This window comes from Odocoileus virginianus, chromosome 6, assembly GCF_023699985.2.
Source record: "Odocoileus virginianus isolate 20LAN1187 ecotype Illinois chromosome 6, Ovbor_1.2, whole genome shotgun sequence".
NCBI classification, from domain to species: domain Eukaryota; kingdom Metazoa; phylum Chordata; class Mammalia; order Artiodactyla; family Cervidae; genus Odocoileus; species Odocoileus virginianus.
In genome coordinates, this window is record NC_069679.1 from 71233827 (window position 1) to 71257943 (window position 24117).

Genomic DNA, 24117 nt, shown 5'->3' on the forward strand with positions numbered 1-24117 from the left:
TGAGCATAATGTGGGTCCCTCCAGTTTTCCCCTCCCTCCTTCATCCCTGCCACCCTCTAGAGCAACATCAGTGCCTGATCTGTATACTAGGTTAGTTTCCCAAGCCCTGGGACTCATTGCCTCCCTGGAAGCCCTCTCTCAGGAAATGGTGGATTGAGTCTGGGATGCAAAGCTGGTTTCCTGGGCTCAGAGCAGAAACATCACATTCCCCTATGTGCAGATGAAAGCCCTGTGGTAGGTGTTTATGCCATCTTCTCCTGCCTGAACTTGGTTACGAACCTGAGTCCCCCAGCGCTGGAATCAGCAGCTCAGCACTACCCGCCCAGCACCCACCTGAGACCATCCTGGTGAAGGCCTAGCCTGTGTCTGCAACCGTGATCAACGGCCCCTCTGCTAGAAAGAACCGCCCCCCAGTCCGCTTCTGGAAGGAAAGGCTGAAGGTGTGTGATAACATTTCAGGACAGTGGAACATTTAATCAGCAGAGGAACTGAAAGAGATCCTGTCTTTCCCCGCTGCATGTCCTTCTGTGTCTTCCAAAAAAACACAATAGACTCCCAACTAGAAGCACGCTGAGACCAGAAGTCCCTGCTTGTGTTCTGGCTCCCCAGATGTCCCCTGGACAGTGTCCCTCTTATGTCATATTATTACCTATGTGGTTTGTAAGCTCCATGTGTGTGGGGTCCTGTTTCTCTGCTGTATCCTGAGTGCCTAGCACATAGCAGAAGTTTTATTTACTTATTTACCTTGAATGTGTTTGGACTACCACCCAAGCTGTAGCCTCTGGAAACCACTTCCACATGGTTCAGATTCTGCACCCAGAGGCTGTGCCTTTGAGGAGGTTGCTAAGCGGGCTGGGGCTGGGGGCAGACTTGTTTCCTGCGAACCTCCCACCCCTCACCCAGAGCAGCCATCTCACTGCCTTACAGGCCATGACCTGACAGGGGAGGAGCAGTGACTCAGCTGGTTTCTAGATGGGTCCTGAGCCTGAGGTCTCTCTCCCCCACTGCCGCCACCACCTCAGTTGTGAGTCATCACTGAATCATCGGCCTCGCCTCCCCTGGAAACTTCAGGGGCTTCTCTTCAGGATGCCCTGCCATCTTCTCAGAGGGCTCATGGGATGGCGCCTGTGGTGGAGCTGCCTGCTGTGTCCACGAAAGCTACCATGACCATGGCTTCTCTGGAGTTTGTGTGTGATGGGGTCAGAATTCCATCTGCAAGAGCAATTAGGACCTGGGAGACTCCTCTCCTTTGGAGTCTTCTTCAAACCTGGAAGCTCCAGCATTTCCCTGGAGCCTAGCACACATGCATATGTTGTAGTTCCACTGGACACCCCAGAACAAAAGGGGTCTACTCACACAGGCTCTATACATTTGCAAATGATTTTTAAAGATTGGGGGTGGGGGGTGGCCGGGGGGTGGGAAGGTGGGTGGGGAGAGAAGAACCAAAAATTGCCAAGAGTTTTAAAACCTTTTATTTGTTTACACATTCTCTAAATTGCAGACAAAATGATTCACTACATAGATCGTCAACACTGCTAATCAACCACAGAACGAGATACAACCACAGCAATAAGGGACAGGGCCTGTGACTCAGTCATTGTGGAGGTGCAAGGGCTCCATGGAGGGGCTGGGATGTCCAGGGGTCCCCAAGATAAAGGTTGCTTGATGCCCACTTCACATTGGCTACAGGACTTGACCTCTTCTTGGCACCCCTCCCAGAAGCCAGGTCAGGACAGGAGGAAGGCGAGGGGAGAGGGCGGCGTCCTGGCTCACAGACAGCCCTCCCATCAGCCCTCTTCTGAAGGAAGCAGCGGACCCGGCTTCTGGACAAGTCCTTGCCAGTGGATCCAATTCCAGGTGTGGGGTGCTTCCCACCCGGAGATCCTCCCGGACGCTCACAGTACACCCGCTCTCTGGGAAGTCACAGAACCCGCGTGTCCTCTTAGGACACTGGGAGATGTGGCACGGCCTCATCTCCAATACTGAAACACTGAGAGACCTCGAAATATCCCTCAGACTGGGCAGAAACGTCACAGCACTTTTCACAGCAGGAGCCACGAGAGTGGGAACTTAGCACACAGGAGAAAGGAGCACCCCCGGCAGACAGGAGCAGAGCGGCGCGCACACACCTACGGCTGAGACGACAGTCACATCACACCTGAAAGAGCCTGTGGGGTGGGAGAACGGGGGCTTTTGTCTGGCTGTTGCTGTGGTGGCTTTTTAGAGGAGCCAGTGGAGATCTCCTCAGGCCATTGCCACTTCCTAAGTCTGGAGCCCTTCTCTCTGACCTCATGAAAGCTGTGTCGATCTCAATCCTGGACATTGTCTGAGGTACTCGAGTGGCTCAGGGCTGGACAGCTCTAAGCTCTCCCGGTCAGCAGGAGGTAATGGGTGTTGGATCCCAAGGTCCACTGAGGAGGGAGTTCAAGGGAGAATTAAAGGAAGACCTTCCTTAGCAGGCATTTCTGTTGCTGGAGGTCAACTCTCTTGGCCATTCATTTATGACTAAGAGTTTTGCAAAGAGTTGAGGCAGGGCGAGTAGAAGAGAAGGGCTTCCCAGATGGCTCAAGTGGTAAAGAACTCACCTACCAACTCAGGAGATGTAAGAGATGCAGGTAGAAGAGACTAGAAGGCATTTTGGCATGATGGGCATACACTGTGAAAATGGCCTCCTCTCTTGTGCCCACACCTGAAGAAGTGACACCCAGTTTGCTTCTTATCTGTGGGTCTAGAGGTACAAATGGACCCTCGATGATTGGAGATCATTGGAACATCTCCAGGGGCCACCTTTCCAACCACAGCCCAAAGCAATCTGAGGATGGTAAATTCCCGAAGCTGCGAGGCACCAGGGTCTCTTCACCAGCTGGGTCAGGCAGTGTGAAAGCTCAAGGAACCCCTTCCCAGGCTCCTCATGCTCTCACCTCAACCAGAGTCTGCGCAGGCCTGAGCCTCCTCCCACGATGCTGGGGCCAGCGTCCCCTCCTGTGGGACCCCCATCAGCCTTCCTACCCCTGGGGCCACAGCTCACCCAGAGGAACCCCAGGAAGACACCAAAGCTGCCACAGTCAGCCTCTCTCTGAGGAGAAACACAGTGGGACTTCAGGCAGCTAGGAGAAGAAAATCAATTTATCTTGGTTTCCTGGCCGAGATGTTCCATTTCTGGGCTCTCAAAGGGGAATGTCACCAAAACTGGGCTTTAAAACTGCCCTCTTTCTAAACACATTTGGAAAGGGAGACACAGAGCCAGTTGAGGACTTGTTGTGACTCTCGATCCAGTGGACTGTGTGATGTGGATGGGACGGTCCCTCCCCCAGACCTCCACTTCCTAATTGGTCCAGTGGGTCACCCTCAGGCTGGGAAGGGGTCTGAGCAGACTGTATTCTCAGCCTGAGAGTAGACTTGAGTAGAAGAGGAGGGAAGACCATCTCGGGGCTCAGCCCACTGGGCCAGCAGCGTCCACCCTTCATGGAGCCAAGGGGGAGAGGGTGGGTTGTGGGCTCAGGGTCCGAGGCCGGCCGGCTGCCTGGGGGAGGTGCTGCCAGTCTGGCCTGGATGGGATCCAAGTCAGATGGCCTTCCTCTCTCTCCTCCTGCCGGCACAAGAGACTGCTGAAACTGGGTCAGTCGGAAGAGCCTTGCCCAAAGGCTTTCAAGCAGATGGGTAGGTCAAACCCAGAATGCACTTCGGGTTCTCAAGCACTTTAAAACCAGACCCCCAGCCAAGCATCATGAAAGCCTCATGTCCCTGACTCTCCACAGAGATCACTAAAACTGCCTTCTGGGAGCCAGTGCTGTCCAGGGAAGAGCGTTTCCCAGAACCTGCCCAGCGAAGGAAGTGAAGGCTGCTTTAGGCCAACTCTGAGCTGACACCAACCCAGGGGCAGATACGAGCCTTCCCCTTAGCCCAGGTGCTCAGCCTGAAAGCCAGTCTGGGGTGGCTTCTTCAGGGAATAGCTAGAACCTGGAATCTGGCTGTGACGTGTGTAAAGGAAGGCAAGCTGGAGCAAATAGCCAATTTCTGACGTTGTCAGACAGTGGGAGTCTAGTGGAGCATGAAGCTCAGGTCTGAGGAGCACCTGGCCAAAGGAGGACACAGAAGGTTTACTGAAAATACCTTTGACATGCCCTCCCCACCACCTCCAAGCCAGAAACGCTGTGCAGCTGGGACAGCCTGGCTGGGGTCTCCGTGGGAGTCCACCCAACCCATGCATGAGGCCTGCGTTCCACCACTCTTCATCTCTGCTTCCTCCAGTGGGGACTGGACAAGGCCGTTGTGAGGGTCCCTTTCAACCTCTGATCAGGCCCTGCCAGTTGCACCTGCCTGCCCATCACCCAGTGGCCCAAAGGCAGCTTCTGGAGGCCCAGGCTCTGAGTCCCTCCAGCTGGCAACACACTCCAGCCCAGGTGCCTTCATCATCTCACTCCCGTTCCTGTTAAGGATGCTCATCTTCCCAGGGCAGCCAGTGCTTGGGAGACTTAAAAGCCACCGAGCTGAGGTCTGCTGCGCTCCTCTCCCCCAGCCCCAGAGGGTGAGAATAATTGGATTCCTAGGCCTGCTCATCTTCTACTGACCAACATGCGTCCTAAACAGAGAGACCCAAACACAGGCATACCTTCCCTGATGGCATGCCATCTGACATGTTATCAGGGTGTCTTGGAGGAGTGGAATTTTAAGGCTGAAAAGCAACTGAAAGGTTGGGCCGGGATGTACTTTATTCCTCCAGACCCTGTGGTATCTAGCACACTGCCCGGTCTGTAGTCCATACCCCACCAAGTGTTTTGGCCAGTACCAGCCTGCCCAGCAGTCCTTCATGGCAGGCAGGAAATGTGTTCATGCCCCTCTGGAGGAAAGATGCCCAGAGTGGGCAAATGGAACAGATGAGTGGTGGGCACAAGGATGGACACATTCCCTTTCCTGGTCCAGGGCACGAATGCCCCTTAGGCATCTGAGCATCTCTTGCCAAAGCATGACTCTCTGCCTTCCCAAATGCCACATGGGCCAGATGCATTGATGAGCCTGGACCCTGCCTCCCTACCCCGCCTCTCTCCAGCCATCTGCCCCCACCGCCTCTGCTCAGGGATAACTGTTCTATGTTTTCATGCTCTCGCTCACATATTTGTGTTTTCCCTTTTTTTTTTTTTTTTTTCTAGTACCTAATTTAGGCCTTCAACTACATGGTGAAAATGCGCAGGGAGAAAGTGTTTTCCTTTTCTTTTGTGCTACTGTTTCTTTCCACCACCACCCCATCCTGCAGCATCCAGCCTGGCAGGAGGGAAGGGAGGGAAGGTGCGGGAAGGGAGAAGGCTAGGTAAGGAAGAGGAGAACCCATGCCTCAGTGGGGAATGATCATAAAAGGGCAAAGTCAACAAAACCACAACCCCAGTGCTACCCAGAAAATCTTTGCATCCCTTCAACAGAAAGCAGAATCAAGACTTTTTTCCAGGTCCCCAACTACTGCCAAACATCTCCCACAAGGAAGCAGAGGAGAGGGATGAGGGAGTCCTCACGGCCAATGACTTTTCAAGCACAAGGATTCCTTTCCAACTCCTTATGGTTGTGCAGGGGCTGGAAGCTGGGGGAGCTGGCCCGGCAGGAACCTCAGGGAAATAAAGCATCTTGTCTGGTGGCTTCTGGTTACCACCAGGTTCTCCTTCTCATCCTGGGGCAACACAAAGGTTTGCTTTGGTTCCCTAAGCCACAGGTGTGTGTGTGTGTGTATACATGTCTCTGTTCTCAACATCCATACTAATAACATTGATAGGAATTATAGAGATGCAGAGAGGCAAGCAAACAGGATGCAGTCTATATGAATACAACCTGGAGACTTGAGGGGTGTTGTTGTTGAGGGAGAACAGAGGTCTTGGGGGCTCACACCCTGCCCCCCATTTCCTACAGTGACTGCTTACCCTCTCTCTTCCCCACCACAGCAGCATTTTTTTTTTTTTTCACCATACTGGGTTGGTGCCATTCTGAATGGCCGCTTTGCTCGCTGCCTGGGCTAGAGGTCATGATTAGTCATTATATCTCTGTCGAAGAGGGTTCTGGCTGCCCGCCAGTCCCGGTCCCTGCCTTCCTCTGGCCTGCCTGGGAAATGTCACCATCAGCACAAATACTTCCTTCTCTTGGTGGGGCCAAAGAGGGGGAAGGCCTGCAATGACTCTCTTTCAAAGCCCTGGAGCGAAGAGAGGGAGGGGGTTGGGAACACAGACCGTGACCAAGGGTGTTCCTGGGCCCTCTGACCCCCGTTCTATGTACCCCGCCAAAGCTTCCCACCCAGGACCCTGGGGAGCTACCTCAGGTCTCAGCCATCTGAGGGGACACGGGCAGGGCCCCCTGAGAGCCCGGAGAGTGCCTCCTCTGGGGACCTGTCCCTCCCAAAGCTTTCCCCTCACACAGGGGGCCTCTGTTCCTTCTGGGAAACCACGACCCTCCCCCTGACAGTTTCCTGGGCCCAGCTCCCCATGGTCAAAGCCCCCTCGAGACCCCTGGAAGACCCTGAACTAACCCACCAGCTCTGCTCTTTCTCTACCCGGGGCTGGTGGCCATGGAGAATCGAGACCTGATCCCCACGCCCTGGGAATGATCAGGAACTGGTGGAGTGGGGGAAGGGGGGTGTCGCAACCCCCCTGATAACTGCAGAGCTCCGCCTCTGACCACTGATCAGTTAGACCCAAGGAAACCTGCAGGGCCGTGGAGCTGCAGGTCTGGTGGGGAGACCAGAAGGCCTGAGGCAAACGAAAGCATCCATGCTTCCACCCTCTTCCGGACTTACCTGGTGTCGAGGGGGACCTGGGCTAACTGGGAAACCAAAAGCATCCTTTTGGGGGTGGCAGTAAGATCCTCAAAAGGGGAAGCAGACAACAGGAGGAAGAGGAACCCCATTCAGCTTGCTGGGCGGTAGGGGACCTGGCCGGGTCCCCCGTTTCTTGGGGTCCCAGCTGCTGGCAGGCTGGGCTTGGGGACCGGGTCCGGGAGGGCCTCCCAGGCCTGTCCCCTCTGGAAGCAGTGTCTGGCAGTCCTCCACTCCCAGGGCGGCAGGAGGTGACCCAGCCTGGCCTTGGCCACCGCCGCTTTCTCCGCCCTGCCCCCACCTTCCATCCAGACCAGGAGGACCTCAGCAGCTCATCTCACGAACGTCAAAGGATGCTTTTTCTGTGGGGTTGGGGAAATTCGCAGCGATCAACCAGGAGACCCTCTGTACCTGCCAACTCCGGCTGGATGAAGGGCATCCTGCCTGCTTTGGTCTCTGAAGCACCCCCTCTGCTAACCCACGGGGCCAGAGACCGGGGGGTCTCAAAAAAGGTAGAGCCGGCTTGGTGTCCAGAACTGACAAAGGTTCGGCCTTTAGGGACACAAGCAAAAAAATCTGTTACCAGGATCTTAGGTCTTTATGGAGAAAAAAATGAGTTATAGCATCTCTTTCTTCCCATGCCTTCTAGTTATTTAGGTGCAGGATTTCTTCCTAAGGGGAACCCAGGTTTCTGGCCCCCTCCTCAAGGGCCCTCTCCCAGCCCCAATTCTCTTCATTTTACTTTGCCTAAGGTGAAAATCTTTGACCCTTTCCACTCCTTCCTCCCTCCCTCTCCAGGGATGTGAGCCTACTCTAGGTGACACCGATGTCCAGCTCGGAAAAGGAGGCAAGCAGGTCACCTTCACTAGGAGTGTGAGCTCAGCTCTGACCCAGGAGGCCATGTCTCCCTAGGGATGGGACACAGGCGCGCTCTGAGCAGGGGCCCACAGTGGGTGGCAGGGGAGAGACTGGGGTTTCAGGGACTGAGAGAGGAAGGGGGGCTGTGGTCCCAGCACCTGCATTCAGACTGAGAACCTCCTAGGGGGCAGAGAAGCGGGTCCTCAGGGCTCCCCCCTCACCTCCTACACAAGGACTCAAAGACGATACCAGAGGCCCCTCTTCTCTGAGGCTGGAAGCCTAAGGGTGCCCATAATTTTTCTTCAAGAGCATAGATCTGTCTCTTAAATTTGCCCCTATAGGAAGAGTAATAATAATCATCTCATTTTTCTTCCTTAAAATATCTGAACTTTTAAAGGGAAGGGCATAAAGGAATCATGCTGTGTTCAAAGCACAAAGACTAAAATGCACCATGAGCGTAAACTCTCCAGGGTATCATGAAACCATCACTGTGAAAGCCAAACCCTCCCCCAACCTTAAACCTGCTCTCCTCCCCAGCTCCGAAGGAATCTGGCCTCCCTCCCACGGGCTTGCTATCCTGGTTGCAGACAGACTGAGCCAAGTCCAGGGAAGCAGCTGCCCCCGAGGCCTGCGCAGGCCTCCTACCTGGCTCCGGGGCAGTGACAGGAGCAGGGGCGCCTTGGGACTGGCTGGCTCCCGCCTCAGGGGCTCTGACTCAGTGCCGGGTTGAGAAGGAAAGTCAGAAGGTGAACATCCCACCAGGGGCCTTGTCTCTCTATTTCCTCACTCTGGTGCCTGCCCTGGATTTGCCGCAGGCCCCAAAGGAAGCATTTGGAAAATACCTACAGGAAACAGAGGGTTTCAACTTCCGGCTTGGACCCTGCAGCTGCACCTCCTCTCTGGCGGGCGGGAGCCACAGCATCGGGGTGAAGCTGAACCAGGGCACCCTGGCTGTGCCCAGGCTTTGAGCTGGGAGGCATCAGCATCCTTACCCCCACATGGTGGCCTCTGTGCACAGTGACAGGAGCTACCACGGTGTGGGGGTCCCCCCCCCCGCCCCCCCACCAAGGAACCCAAGCCCCGTGCCAGGATCGTCAGCAACACCGCCTCTGGTCCCTGAAAGATCCCTGCTGAATAGGCCAGATCCCTGCCTTCTCAGATGTGGAACATGAGGCTCAGAGAGGTTAAGTCATCTCCCCAAGTCATTTCTTCTAGAAACTAGCAGAACTGAGCTTTAAAAACCAGTTTTTAAGCGACTGTTACACTGAACTGAACAACAGCCCTCCCCAGAAGGCAGAGCCCCGTTCTAGGCTGCACTGACCTTATAGAAGGAGTATCTTCATTCTAAAATCCCCAGCCCCAGGGTACAGCCTCATCCTCCACCACAGATCCATGCTCAGTCACAATATTCTTGTCACAGCTTGACCTAGTGACCCTGACCAAAGGCAGCCTGTTCCTTAAAACATAAACCCCCTTTGGTCAAAACGGCGATTCCAAGAAGGCATCTAACCTTGGCTAACTCACACGAGAAAGTGGGTGTGAAAATCATTTTGGGGGTCCCTACCTGACAAGCCCAGCTCTCCAGTGATGACTTATATAACATTATGCCTTTTAAGACTCCTGATATCACTGTGGAACCGGCAGGACACGTATTATCTCCATTTCACAGATGGACAAACTGAGGTTCAGAGACATTAAGTGCTTTGCCCAAGGTCAAACAGCTACTCAGTGGCAGGGGTAAAACAAAAACCCTGAGCATCCACGTGCACCCATGATTCCAGCTCATTTTCTGGGGCTCAAAAAAAGAGCAGTTGTTGACCAACACCTTCCTTTTTTCAGTATAGAAAGTGGTCAGTGTGACCGTGATTTTTGCTTGCAGTATCCTGCAAGTGCCATCTCACCAGCCGGCTTTGCTGTCCCCATTTTCCAGATGGAGAAACTGAGGTCTCCAAAGAAGAGATTGGGCCCGTCCTGCAGGGAGTGAAACTGAAAAGGAAATTCTGGACCTTCCTGATGTTCAGTGTAGAGTCCTGGCCACCCTCACCCCGTGGAAGGTCTGCGAGACCCCCCTTGGTCTGCGAGACTCAGTCACACTCTCACAGCTTATGTGGCAGCCAGCATGTCTGGAGAAAGAACATAGTCCCCTCCCCTCAACCCATCAACTGTGTTGAGGTGGGGAACACTCTCTGAAGAGGGTCTGTCACATGCAGGGTCACTGTTTGGTTTCAGATTTGCTTTTTTAAGCTTTTAAGCCATTTGTGGCTTTCGCAAACAGCTTGACGACTTTTTTCCTAAAATTAAAGTGATTTTTCAAATCCAATAACCAACCTTTGAGGATGCCCACTTTGGGTTTTGTGGGAGAACAGAGAGCCAGGGCCATCAGGGGAGGAAATCTGGCCCTCCAATGTGACCCTGTCGGGTAAACGGATGATGGTGTGACCACACGGCAGCTTCCCAAACCCTCCCTGGGCCTCCAGAATCCAAAACGGGTGCACCAACCAACAGGGAGAAGGAAATCCCTCCAGAGGAAGGTGGAAATCCCATCTGGTCGGCCCTTCAAACGAGATCATTATGTCCCCGTGTAACTCCCTCTGAGGCCACAGGCCCCTGCAGGAGGCTGACCTCCACCTCTGGCCACAGGGCACCCTGCAGAGAGACCCACACAGCTTGGCTCCCCACCAGGCTGCCCCAGGTCCACTGGCCAAGAGCAATTAGCCAGGAAGGAGGGCTCTTGCCAAGTCCTGGCGAGAAGGCCGCAGCCTGGCAGAGGTGGCCCAAGTGGTTGGAGCCTCCAGGCCTCTGGGGGGCTTTTTTCAGGAGCTGAAGGTCTAAAAATAACCTGGGCCTTTGTTGTAAGCAGCCGGACCGCAGAGATGGCGCTGATTTCAAGGAAGCTGAGCACGCGTGAGGGTCCGGTTCACCGAGACCTGCCCTTTGGGCAAATGATTTTTCCAGAAATGTGTCAGTAATTGTGTGTTGCTCCTGTCGCCACTGCTGCGGAGGTTCAAAGGTGGCCTGGCCCGCTCCAGCCCACGGGGCTGACATCCAACACAGACTGCTCGGAATCTGAGCGCCTCCCCACCTCTTCCTCCTCGACACATTTTTTTTTCAAAGGGAGAATCCAGCGTGGACTGGGGACTTTGGAGACAAGAGCAGACCTCGAGCTGAAGGTTCTGAGTGATGGTCACCCTGGTCATAAATAATCACATCATCCCAGTTATTTGTTTAGGGAATCATTTCTCCCTCATCCTGAAGTTCCCAGAGTCGGGTCTCAGCAGACAATGGCAAACGTACATGATGCGAAAGAAAGGAGTTACTGAGGAAAAGCGATCCGTGGTGTCACGTCAATACTGAAGGGCTGCAGTACTCGGAGCTGCAGTCCTCAGGACCAATATTCAGATTCTTGACCTGGCAGCCTTCACTCGCCTTCCCGGTTCTTGGTCCACCAGGGAAAGCTCCAGACCCAGACCAAATGGAAAGCAAAGTCTTGACCTCGCCAGAGCTCCGCCCATCCTGTGGCCTGTCTCTCCTCAAGGATGCCCCAGCTCTGACAGTCTGGTCCCTTGCAAAGCCATTCCTGATGGAGAGCAAATACTGACTAGCTCTGACGGGGCCTCAGAATTACCTTCACAGCGTTGGCGCCCACCTCTCATGGCCTCCCCCTCCCTCCCCAGCACCATCTAGAGACACCCCCCCCCACCACCACCGCGGCTGTCAGTGATATCACTGGATATCTGCTGGGGGTGGGTGCAGAAAGCAGCAAAAAGTTCTTCTTCAAAGAGACGGAGGTACCAGGAGAGATTTCAGGGCTTCACCATCTAGATGGCCTCCAGGCCCTGAGTCTAGAAGTTTCCAGGAGGCTTGTAATAAATAAAAACTTCTCTGCAGCCCTTTGTTCCTCTGCTGAGTTCGGGATGGAAAGACGAAGCTGAGGGCAGGGAGGCTGTGCGAAGGTTTCTTGGAACACGATAGATAATACGAAACACCAAACCACACAGGAATGACGGGATGGGTGGTCACAAAACGGGACCTTAAAATGGGGAACCAGTGAGAGGGCGGCGGTGCTAGGATAAATGTGAGGGAGGGTCCACAGGGCTGTGGCTGGGGTCATTCTTCAAAATTTACCATCTTTCTGGCAGAAACAAGGGGTGGGGGGCTGGCTGAAGAACGGAAATCTGCATGTAGGAGGTAAGCAGACACCTCGCCCCTTGATGCCCTGTATCCACTTGCTCTGTGGTTACTGATTGACGTTCCTCCTTACAGTTGGTCTGTCTGGATATACGGGAGTAGGGGCTCGATCGGGTTTGAACTGGGCTCTGCTTCAGCCTCTCCAGCAGCAAGTCACCTTCTATGTGTGTCTGGGGACCCTAGGCCTGGCAGCCAAAGGCTGAGGCTTTTTCTTTGAGCAGTTCCCAGCATAAGTGGCAGCTCCAGCTCCCTACAAGAAACAAGATGGCATTACGAGCAACCTCTCCCCAAGCCTCAAGCCCCACCCCTTGGCCTTAAACTTTTTATCAGCCCCATTTTATTTTGATTTTCATGATCCAGAGACCGAGTCTCAGTTCCAAAAGCGTGCTGAAGTCTGTCGCTCAGCACAATAATGCTGTTCAGAAAATAAAGTGCACAGAGATGATTGGCCGATCAGCAGTGAAGACGCTGCTTCCTTGGTCATGCCTCTTAACCAGCATCACCAAGTCTGGACCAGTTTCCCTTAGAAACTCACACCTCTGCCACCATCTCAGTCATAGGCCTGGGAAACATCTCCTTGGCCTTCAAGCTGGAATTTTAGCTGGTTGAACTGGGCCTCAGTTGCATGATCTGTAAAATGGGAGTGGTCATACCTACCTCGAAATGGTTATGACAATTAAATGAGACAAGATATGTGAAGCCCTTAGCACAAGGCCTGCACTTTAGTGAGGGCTCGGGAAGTGGTAGAAGTAGCTGTTGTTGTTATTGGTGACGTCATCATTATTACCTTCTGGGGGCTCAGCCACGGGGGGATTTAAACAGTACATGTGGTAACCACGGTCACAGTCATCGCAGAAGAGCAGCTGGTCCTGGTGGAACAGAGAGGAGGAGGAGAGGAAGAAATATGGAATTATTTAGGTTAATTATTTTTCGGGCCCCCACTGACCTATGCCACCAGCTTATTTCCATTAATCAACCTCTCTGGATACCCGTTTCCCAGCCCCATTTGGAGTCCTCACTTCCCTCTGAACATGCCATGTGCTTTGCCCACACCTGGAATTTCCCCATCCGTCTTCTGAACTATGCAAACCCTACTCCCACAAAAGTGTTCTGCTCAAATTATTCCTCCTCCAAGAAGCCCCCCTAGCCCACCATCTCACACCCAAGCCTAAAGGGATTCTTTATGCTTCTGAACTCACATCACCAACAATTCTGCCTCCATAAGGGTAGAAAATTAATTTAATGCATTTCTGTATTCCTCAGGATATTTGCCTAGTAAATAGACAGTACTTTAAATGTTTGCAAATCTTAACTGAATTGCTTTGGATCTCACTCTTTCCATTTATGAAATGGGCAGCATACTTGTTTGTAACATCCATGACACCTCAGAACCTTTTCAGGGTTTCGTTACTAGAGAAATGCAAGTGATATTATGCCACCTGTCAGCTCCTAAAAGCCTCCTTGGAGGCTGGAGGTTGGAGACCAGATGAGAATAGGCCTTTCTGGCACTGTGGTTAACTTCCAAGGACACAGTTGACACCTTTGCTCCTGTAGCTCTCTCTGTTTGGAGGCTTTCCCAGTCCCTGATCCCCTCTCTTCTGAACCATTCCCTAACCACACTTCAAGTCTTCAAACACTTCACTGTTACAAAAACTTCATTAATCTACTCAAATGGAAGTTCTCTGACCCCTCTTGCATCCTCATGCACTTTCTCTTTCTTATGACATTTAATTGCACTTTACTTTATGTTGCCAAGCCTGGCATGTGGTAGACATCTGCACACAGTCCATTTGGAACGCGGCTCTTTGGTCCACGCCTGCAGAAGTTGCACAGCCCTTGGGGCAGACCTTGTCTTACTCATCTCTACATCTCCTTCAGAACTTCTGTGCACAGGAGCTACTCAGTAAGTCTTTGTGACCTGGTCCCCATCCTCCAGGTTCAGCCCTGTCCTATTCAGTTATCTCTGGGTCTGCTTTGATGGCTTATACGACATCTGCAAAGTTTTGTAGCAAATCTCACCTTGGCTTTTGACAGTTTAGAGATCCTGAAAAAGTAGATAGAGAAGTTGGAAACCCCTGTGAGCAAGCAGTGAGGCAGGAGAGACCATGAAAGATCTCTTTTTTATCATGCTAAGACCTTTCAATAGGACACGGTGGGAAGCTTTCACAGGGTTAGCAACAGAGGACTGACATGGTTAGACTTGCAATTTAGAAAGATCTCACTAGCTGCTGCATCAGAATAGATACCCAGGTGGAGAGAGATTGGTTCTTGAGGCCGGAAGACCACTTAGGAGGCTACTGTAGTCATCCAGGTAAGAGATAATGTATGATGACGGTCTGAACTAGGGTGGTGGGTTGGCGGAGAGAAGAGGGGCCTGCTTCCATTTGAGAGTCATTGATCAGCTGTAGAGAGTGAAAAGGAAGAAATCAAGGGTGTCTCCTAGGTTGTGGTCTTGGTCAGCAAGCCAGACGAGGCAGCCGTCCATTAAGCCAGAGCAGAGGCGCATGCCTGTGGGGAGGCAGAAGGCCACCTCAGCTATAAACAAGTTCTGTAGGTGCACAGATCCCCTGGTGAGGGTGCCCTGAAGGCCTCTGGAGATCAGAAGAGAGGCCTGAGCAACAGACATGGGTTAGGGAGTCTTTGGTGATGAGATGGTGATGAAGGTCCTGGGAGAGGAAGCCCAGGGTAAGCGAAAGCAGATGTTTTTGAACTTGTGCTCATGGAGGGGTGTCCACAAACACCTTGAAAGAAAAACACCAATACAGTATACTAACGCACACATATGGAATTTAGAGAGATGGTAATGATGACCCTATATGCAAGACAGAAAAAGAGACACAGATGTATAGAACAGACATTGGACTCTGTGGGAGAAGGCGAGGGGAGGGATGATCTGAGAGAATAGCATTGAAACTTGTATCTTATCAATTGTGAAACAGATCGCCAGTCCAGGTTTGATGCATGAGACAAGTGCTCAGGGCTAGTGCACTAGGATGACCCAGAGGGATGGGATGGGGAGGGAGGTGGGAGGGGGTTCAGGATGGGGAACACATGTAAATCCATGGCTGATTCATATCAATGTATGGCAAAAACCACTACAATATTGTAAAGTAATTAACCTCCAACTAATATAAATAAATTTTAAAAATTAAAATTAAAAATTAAAAAAAAGAAATTAAATGTACAATTTTGCATACAGGTCCAAAAGTAAGTTTTTATAAGGAAAAAGTAAATCCATAGCTTTCATTTGAATTTTCTGAAAAATCAAGAACTCAAAAAAGTTACTGAGGAGGAGAAGAGGTTTGGGGAACACCAAAGTTAAGGACAGGCAGACAAAAAAGAGGCTAAGAAGCAGCAGTCGAAAATGTAGGATGAAAATGAGATTGGTATAGTCTGTTCCAAGGGTTACACCATTATTGTCAGAACTCAAGTAAGTGAAATTACAATATGATTTAGGGATAATATGACGGAAAACAAGTTAGAAGAGGGGCAAGAAACAGGGAGAGACTTGAGAAACAATATTAGTAATATCTGAAATACATTGACAGCTCCTACTTATATAAGAAGACAGGATATCCAGGTTTAGACTTTCTCAAAGGAAAACCAAGGTACCTGTGGGTTTAAGTGTATCATTCATAGGTTGATAATTGTCTAGTACCATAATCTCTTCTTTTCAAATTGTTTCTCAGATAACTGCCTGCCAATATTACCAAAAAAAAAAAAAAAAAAAAAAACCCAGCCCATGCTATCCCCCATGAGAAACACACTTTAAGGGTTTCTTACTCCTAAGTATTTAAGAACCAGAATTCACCTATGGCTACAGTTCCAGTAGAATGGGAATCCTTTTCTGGAATGTACATTCCCACCTACTCTGACAATAACCAGTCTCTCTAGTTTCTTATTTATCCTTCTTCTATTTCTCTTACACAGTTAAGAAGATATATGTATATTTTCTTATGCCTTTCTTACAAAAATGGCCATGTACTATAGATATTATTTTTACTTTGCTTTTTGATTTAACAACATATCCTGGAAATCACTCCATATTAATTCATAAAGATGATCTCATTGTTGTTGTTTTAAAGTTACACAGTACTTCATTGTGCCATCCCTTATTCACCCATACTGTGTATCAGCATTTAGGTCATTTCCAATATTTTGCAATTAAAAACAAGGTGATCATGAAGAACCTTATGCATATGTATTTTCACAGTGTTATGGGTATATCTTTAGGATAGGGTAGGTGAGACAGCTGAGTCAAAACAAGACAGTGGTTTTGTTAGGTATTGGTACAACAAAGGGTTGTACCACTTTGTTTTCCTGCTGACAATGCATAAGGGTGCCAGCTTTCCCTCAATTTCATCAACAAAATACACTGTCATACTTTTTTCCCCTAATTTTATGGGTAAGAAATGATATCTCAATTTTGTTTACAGGTAAATTTCTTTAATTATGAATGTGTTCAAACCATTTTTTTCCCACATGTATAAGGGTCATTTTTATATCTTTTGTGAACTATCTTTCACTTTTTCCCCATTTTCAATCAAGTTTATGATCCTTTGTCCTTCAAACTTTAAGGGTTCTTTATATATTATACATTGCCACCTTTATCTGTAGTATATGCTGCAAATATTTTCTGCCAGTTTGTCAGTTATCTTTTTACTTTATTGTGTTTTTTAGTATGCAGATGTTTGTGTGGTCAGCCTTGTCAACATTTTCTTTTATTCCCAGCGAATTCTGAATCACAGAAAATCTCACCTTATATTTAGATTAGAGAAGAATTTATCCATGTTTTCTTCTGATACTAATATGGTTTTACTTTTTATATGTATATCCCCAGTTCTCATGAAGACTGTTCTTCTGTATTATACAAGATATGGACCTAATTTTATCTTTTCCCAAATGGTTACCCTATTGTCCCAGTATCATTCATGAAAATGTCTATCTTTGATCCAATAATTTTAGATAAACCTTTGTGTGTGTGTGTTTTAGTGTGTTAGCCGCTCAGTTGTATCCAACTCTTTGCAACCCCATGGACTGTAGCTCGCCAAGTTCCTCTGTCCCTGGGATTCTCCAGGCAAGAATACTGGAGTGGGTTGCCATTCCCTTCTCCAGCAGGTATTCCCAACTGAGGGATCAAACCTGGATCTCTCACGTTGCAGGCAGATTCTTTACCATCTGAGCCACTGGGAAGACCAAACTTAATCTGACACTAAATGTCCATATATAATTGGGTTGATCTGTGGGTCTTCTATTCCATTCCACTGGTCTTTTTGTCCATACAGTTTTAATTTCAGAGGCATTATAGCAGGTTTTAACGTCCAGTAGGGCTAGACTGCCTTCATAAGGAGCCCTTCAAAGGGCTTCTTTGTTGTTTTTCAGTGTTTCATTGACTATTCTTGCATTTTTTCCATATGAATTTTAGTATCAACTTGTCTAGTTCCATCAAAAAGGATGTCGGTGATTTTATTGGGTTTAAATCAAATTTATAAATTAACTTAGGAAGAATTGAAATCTTTACAATTTGAGTCATTCTATGCAAGATCACACCGTGTCTTCATTTATTCAAATCTGCTTCTATGTCTTTTCAAAAGCATTTAAATATTTTCTTTATTTAGGTTTTACATACTTGCAGCTAAGTTTATTTCTAAATATTTCTCCTTTTTTTTGCTATTGTAAGTGGAGCGTCTCTACCATAATGTCTTCTAACTGGTTATTATTTGTGCATATGAAGGCTATTAATTTCTATCTGATAATTTTATATATTGCTACCTTTAATGTTTGAGTTAGCTTTATTGTTGATTCTCTAGAGCTTCCAAGATATACTTATAATAGTTTGTGAAATAGAGAAAAACTTTCTAATTTGTTACCATTCTTATTGTTATCTCTTACCTAGTTGCATTAGCTAGTATCTCTAGAATAATGAGTAGTAATAGCATTAGTGGGCATCCTTACCTGGTTCCTGATCTTAGAAATGCCTCTAGCATTTCTGCATTAAACAAGATAATGGTTTTAATTCTAAGGTATAAAAAACTTATCATGTTAAGAAAGTAATACACAATTTCTATTTTCTTGATCATGAATAGTTGTTGAATTCACTTCCTTATTTTGAAAACTGATAAAGGAAAAGAATCAAGTATTTATCCTGCTTTTTCTACAGAATCTATAGCTGAGGGTAACCAAATACAAGGCTTGGAAAGTTTCTCTTTATAGAACTACTTCAGCTATTAAACAAAGAAGAAGAAATCATAGATTAAGAATATCACTATTTACAACCCCTGATAAAATAATCAATGTTTGAAGATCACCAACAGTTGCTACCTTCACAAAAAGAGAGATACCAGGTATTACGTACCTCCTGATGAAAGTATACAGCACTATTTATTAAGTAGTCTTACTATTTTTATATGTTAAAGAAAGAGGCAGAGAAAAAGAGAGAGAACCTGGATCTGATCAAGCCTCTAGCTCTAAGTACCATTGTATAAGAAATACAAGAGACAGAAGAAAATGTCAAACATGACCATAGGGATACAGTCAGTAAAACAAAATCATGGGAAACTCTATTGAACAGGTAAACTGATTTCTTTAACAAAAAAATCAAGGTGGGGGGGGAGAGAACAAAATAAAGGGAAACCCTATATATTAAAAGAAACTATAAAGACATACCAACTAATTGGCAATGCATGGGCCTTATTTGAATCCCAATTCAAATAAACCATAATAAAAACATTTAGAAACAAGATAATTAAGGCAATGTTTAAGAAAATCAAGGCAATAGAAATATTGACTGGATGTTTGATTATATTAAGTAATTGGTGATTTCTTAAGTCTATGTTAATATTTTGGTTAGTTTTGTTAAAAAGTAAATCCTTATGTTTTCAACTTGTAAAAAATATATTCACAATCTTTTAAAAAGTACTCTTTATCTTTTGAGATATGTATGGAATATTGTCAGGTGAAATGACATTATGACTAGGATTATAATTTCATACAAAAGAGGTGGCAACATTTACAATACAAGAGTGGACATGTACTGATCATTGTTGAAGTTGGTGATGGGGTACACAAGTCTCGTTATTTTGTCTATCTTTGTATATGTTTGAAATTTTCCATAAAATAGTGTTTTTTTTTAAATTCTGCATATATTATGCTTAATATTTAGACCAAATGAGATGACACATTCCAGAATGTGGTGTAAAAAGCCAAGCACATCCCAACAGTGAGCGATGGGCACCATTGTCTACCACTGACCCCTTGAGGGCTGAAGGCCAGCAAGGCGGTCTCTGGCCATTACCTCCTGCACCTGTTTCTAAAGGCACAAAGAGGAGCCAAGGTATTTGAGCACAAGGGTCCTCAAGCAAAAGTCAAGGGGGGAAGAGGGTCCTGATGGATATTTCCCCAGGAGTCCAGTGATGAGAATCCCACCTTCCTCTCCATCCTCAAAGGACTCCCAGCTCCTTGGGTTTCCCCTCCCACGCAGGAAACCCACACTCACATCATTCTCCGAGGTCCCACAGAGGATGCAGGACTTGCATTCTATGCACTGCCACTTGTAGGTCTTGACAGCCTCGGTCATGTTCAGGGTGAACTGCAGGCAGGTGGGGTGACCTGAAGGAAGCAGAAATGGCAGCATTAAGGCCAGAGGGTCTGACCTGTCACCCCCTCCACACCACATTATGCCTCACTTAGAGGGAGGGTGGGGTAGCATGTATTGGGAAGCAAACTGGGGGCCTGGATGGGGCCCTACCCGCCCTTTTCACCACCAGCCACAGTTACAGCAGATCAATGCCCAAAGAGAGGACTGAGGATTAACCCTTTGCTGGGGAGAGATGTCATCCAAGCCCTCTTGCCCTAACAGCCTCGTCCCCCAAGAGGTGTAACCAGTTGATGAGGACAGAAAGTGGCGATCAGAGAGAATGAGAAAGGAAATCACACGGCACAAGGCGACGCTATGAGAGTCAGCAGCATCATGTCCCCAGCATCAGTTGTGGTGGGAGCAACATAAGAGCTATTTGGAGCTGATCCTCTGACCTGCAAAGTTGTTCATGCTGCCTCAGGGCAGAGGGGAAGAGACCAGAGAGAGCATGTGAGGCTCCCGGGGCCAGAACTCAGGGCACCGGAAGGCTCTGCATTGCCACCTAAAGCATCCCTCCGTGCCCACGACCAGGGGACCAGCAGAAGTCCACACCCTGCACAGCACCAGGAGGGAGGCTGGAGAAGTAGAGCATCACTGCAAGGATGTCCAGGTCGGTCCTCAACTCTTCCCTTCATCCCAAATATCACATTAGCCAAGCCAATAGCAAGAGCAGGGAGGGACATTAATGTGACCTTAGAGCACCCAGCCCCAGCAGTCCAACACTGGAGGCGTGGCCTGCAGGGCTGGTTTCTACCCTCAGTTACAGCTCACCCAAAAGACAGAGGCCATCAGCAAGAGGACAACTGTGAGCCACAGAATGTGAAGCCTTTGACCTTCTGTTTGACAGGGACGGGAAACTTGGACGAGGTCCCCAGATCACTCAGAGCTGTGAATCAGAAGGCAGAGCACCCAGGGTGAAGCCCATTACCAACACTGTCACGAAAGAATGGACAGTTCTGCCTGTTGTTGGGGGTTCACCTTCTCCACAGCTCCCAATTCTGCCAAATCCACCATATCGTACATTGCTTGGCCTCTATCACATGAGGGATTGTGAGCTTCCAAAGGAGAAGAGTACAGATGGGCCTCCAGTTAGAATCAGTGGTAGAACTCTCCCACAGAGAGTCAAGATCCACAGGGTACCACCACTCCTCCGCAAAGTCACAACTCAGCAGGAGGCCCTGTTTCCTCTTTTCCATATCCTCACAAAGCTGGTTCCATCATGGTCCTTTGGGGGACATTCTGTCCATTCAGTCAACAGACAAACCCTTCAGATCTGGGGCTCCAGCAACGCACACCAGACCCAGCTATCTCTGAGAGTGAGAGTGGGGACTCGTGTTGAGGGGAGCTGGGGACACTTCACAAACAGCAGGTGGGAGCATTGAGGAGAGGAGGAGCCTAAAAGCTTCTCTAGGGCTTCTCAGAGGCCATCCAAGGTAGAAACCCCCATGGCTCTGAACCGATAACCTTCTCAAAGCGACACCATACCCGTGACCCAGGGGAGAGAGAAACCTTACATTAAAAGCTTGGATGAAATCCAGCTGATATTCCTGATGGCATCTCAAATACCTAAGGACACTGGCCAGGGTTGTTCCCTACCCTGCTCTCTCACACTGGGATGGGAACAGGAGAGAATACACCAGCTTGAGATTCTGACTGATCTGCGCCATAGATGCCCATGTTCTTAGACAGGACACCCAGGAAGTTTGACAATTAATTCATGGGGCAGATATCTAGATTAGCAGGTTGTCATTGCCCAGTTCTACAGCCTCAGTGTACACCCAGCCACACCCACCCAGCTTATAGTAACTGTTCATGAACAAGGATTTATTGGACATCTGCTAGAGCAATTATGGTCCCAGACAGAAAAGATACACTGGTGAGCAAGACCACACACACCCCCACCTCCAGATGCCTCTAGTCTGGTCAGAGAGAACTCAAATTAATAAACTACACACATACCTATTTACCTATAGCTTGTGTGATAAGTGCCATGAAGGAAAATCATAATTGGCAATGAAAAATCACAGGAGGATCATATCTAGTCTGAGATGTCAAGTAAACCTTCCCTGAGAAAGATCTTGGAGTTGACACCTGGCAGATGAGGAGGTTAGCTGGATGGGTAAGGGAGAGGATTCCAGTGTGGAGGATGGTGCATGGAGCGGAGGGCACTGAGCAATGGGGGAACTGGGCAAATTCAAAGGAAGGGAAAAGTCAGTCGGCAGAGGCTCGCAAGCAAAGCAGGAGGGGAGGTGGTTGAGAAGCTCCCAGAGAGGAGCTAGCGTCAGATAACCCAGGCACGTTATGCCCTTCATTAAGGATTTGGGGCTTTAAAATCATAAAAGCCTTTTGGGCAAGGCAGTGACTAGATTACTCTGTGTGTTTTTCTAAGATTATTAGATTTTTCATTTTTTAAAAGTTTTATTGGAGTATTGTCGTTCTACAGTGTTGTGTTAGTTTCTGCTGTAAAGTGAATCAGCTGTACATTTACATATATCCCCTCTTTTTTGGACTTAAAAGCGCATTCCTTCAGCAGGAGGGAATCTTTGGATGGTGAAGAAATTCTGAACCTTGATTGCAGCGGTAGTTATGTATGTGATAAGATTGCATAGAACAATACACACACATGTATAAACACATGTGTGTGAATATAAAACCAGTAACACAAATAAGGAGGTCAGTGATTTCATGGCTGTCAATCGCCTGGTTCAGAGTGTACTGTGGTTCATAGCATACCTGGTTCATAGTGTACTTACATACCTATAGAAGTACTATGGGTATGTAAGATGTTACTGTTGGCGGAAACTGAGTGAAGGGTGCTTGGGACCTCTCAGTAATGTATTTTATAACTTTCTATGTAGTTATAATTATTTCAAAGTAAAAAGTTGAAAAGGTCTTTTTAAATAAGGAAAACACACAAAAAAAATTGTCATCAAAATAAGGAAAATACACACAAAAAAATTGTCATCAGGGTGGGAGAAAAGAAAGAGCTGCTGTCAAAGGAAAGAATTGAGGGTGGAGGCAAAGGAAATATAAAGATGTAAGAACTGTTGCCAGGAAACTAGTTTGAAGACAGATGCTGCTGGCAGGAGAAAGGCAAGCATGATGGAGGTGAAGATTTGAGAAGTATTAAAGAAATCATTGGCAGGACCCAACCATGATTTGAAGTTTCAGAGTGTGGGAAAGAGAGATGATGAGAAATAGTCTCAAGATTCCGACCTAAGAAAGGAGGTGGGCTGCAGTGAAACTTATGCAGATGAGGAAGACTATGGAAAGCATAAAGGGACCAAATGGAAGAGAGAAGCACTCTGTTTTGAGCAGGTTGAATTTGGGAAGTCTGTGAGATTTGGGGTGGAAATGTCAAGTGGATGAGGTCAAATACAGGGGCTTAGAGCTCAAAAGAGAAGTACAGACTAGACATATAAATTTAGAAATTTTTGCAAAATGGGTGTGTTAATCACTCAGTTGTGTCCAACTCTTTGCAACCCCATGGACTGTAACCCACCAGACTCCTCTGTCTATGGGATTCTGCAGGCAAGAATACTGGAGTGGGTAGCCATTCCCTTCTCCAGGGGATCTTCCCACCTCAGGGATCAAACACAGGTCCCCTGCATTGCAGGCAGATTCTTTGTCATCTGAGCCACCAGGGAAGTTTTGCTAAACAGGTGGCCATTGAAACCATGAGAATTAATGAAGTTATCTAAGAAAAGAGGAAAGAAGAGAGAAAAAGATCTAGGACTGAGCTTTAAAGAACTGTTTGAAGATCAAAATAAAGAACCAACAGGGGAAATTGGAAGGATGGCCAGAGAGACGTAAGACCAGCAAATACAGGTCACAGAGGCCCAGAGGAGGAGAGGGTGGTCTGTTGGCTGTGTTGACTGCCAAGGTTCGTGGGTTTGTCATTGTTCAGTAAGGACCCTGAGTGAGGGCATGTTACCAGAGCACAGCAGAAGCCACGCTACTAATAATAACACCCTGGGCAGTGCCGCCTTCCCTGGGAAGGAAGGTCAGCACATTCCAGAGAGTGACCTGGAGACCCACAGCCTGCTGGACGCCCAAGAGGGTGGGCGGTGGGGTCGGGGTTGCAAGCTTCAGGCAGCCGACCGCACTCCACAAGTATCTACTGAACGCCAACTCTGTTCAAGACCTCTGTGACCACTGCGCTGAGCTCTGAAGACATTTTCTAGAAGAGCTTTGGACCAGTGAACAGCAGCAAGTGGACTTGAGAAACTCCTGTTGGAAGTCCACCCTCCCCTACCCCCAAAAAATCCCATGGGCTTTCTCTGTGTTCCTGTCTTGAGACAGTCACTAGCCTCCTCGCTAAGACTTTAAACCCAAAGAAGGGGAATGGATTTCATACAGCCTCCTCCCCGGATAAAATGCAAGGCTCCAAGTCTGCTGGTCTACAGTCCATGGGGTTGCAAAGAGTCGGATACAACTGAGCGACTAACACTTTTTCACTTTCAGAGTCACTTCAGCTCTACCTGCAGAGCTCCTTCACTCAGAGCTCAGACTCGAGTGGGAGAGGAAAGGCAGGGATGCAACTTCTCAGCCCGGGAGGGTGAGGCACAAAGAGGTAAGTCACCCAAGCGGCCATTAGCTAGAGCAAACGCTACACCCAGAACTAGATTCTGCTTTCTGTGCCACC

General features: G+C 48.5%; 1 protein-coding gene across 4 annotated transcripts in view; it reads right to left on the reverse strand.

Annotated features, from left to right (window-relative positions):
• Positions 1–1456: 1456 nt before the first annotated feature.
• Positions 1457–24117, reverse strand: part of DPF3 (double PHD fingers 3) — a 289836-nt gene continuing 267175 nt past the window's right edge. For 3 of the 4 annotated variants that reach the window (XM_070469583.1, XM_070469584.1, XM_070469582.1), the window contains exons 9-11: positions 19332–19444; positions 12624–12705; positions 1457–12086 (exon numbers count right to left, since the gene is read on the reverse strand). In XM_070469583.1, coding sequence (XP_070325684.1) covers positions 12016–12086; positions 12624–12705; positions 19332–19444 — 266 coding nt within the window. In that variant the 3' untranslated portion in view covers positions 1457–12015. Of the gene's footprint in view, positions 12087–12623; positions 12706–19331; positions 19445–24117 lie in introns of those variants that run through there. The other variant, XR_011488366.1, reaches the window with a different exon arrangement.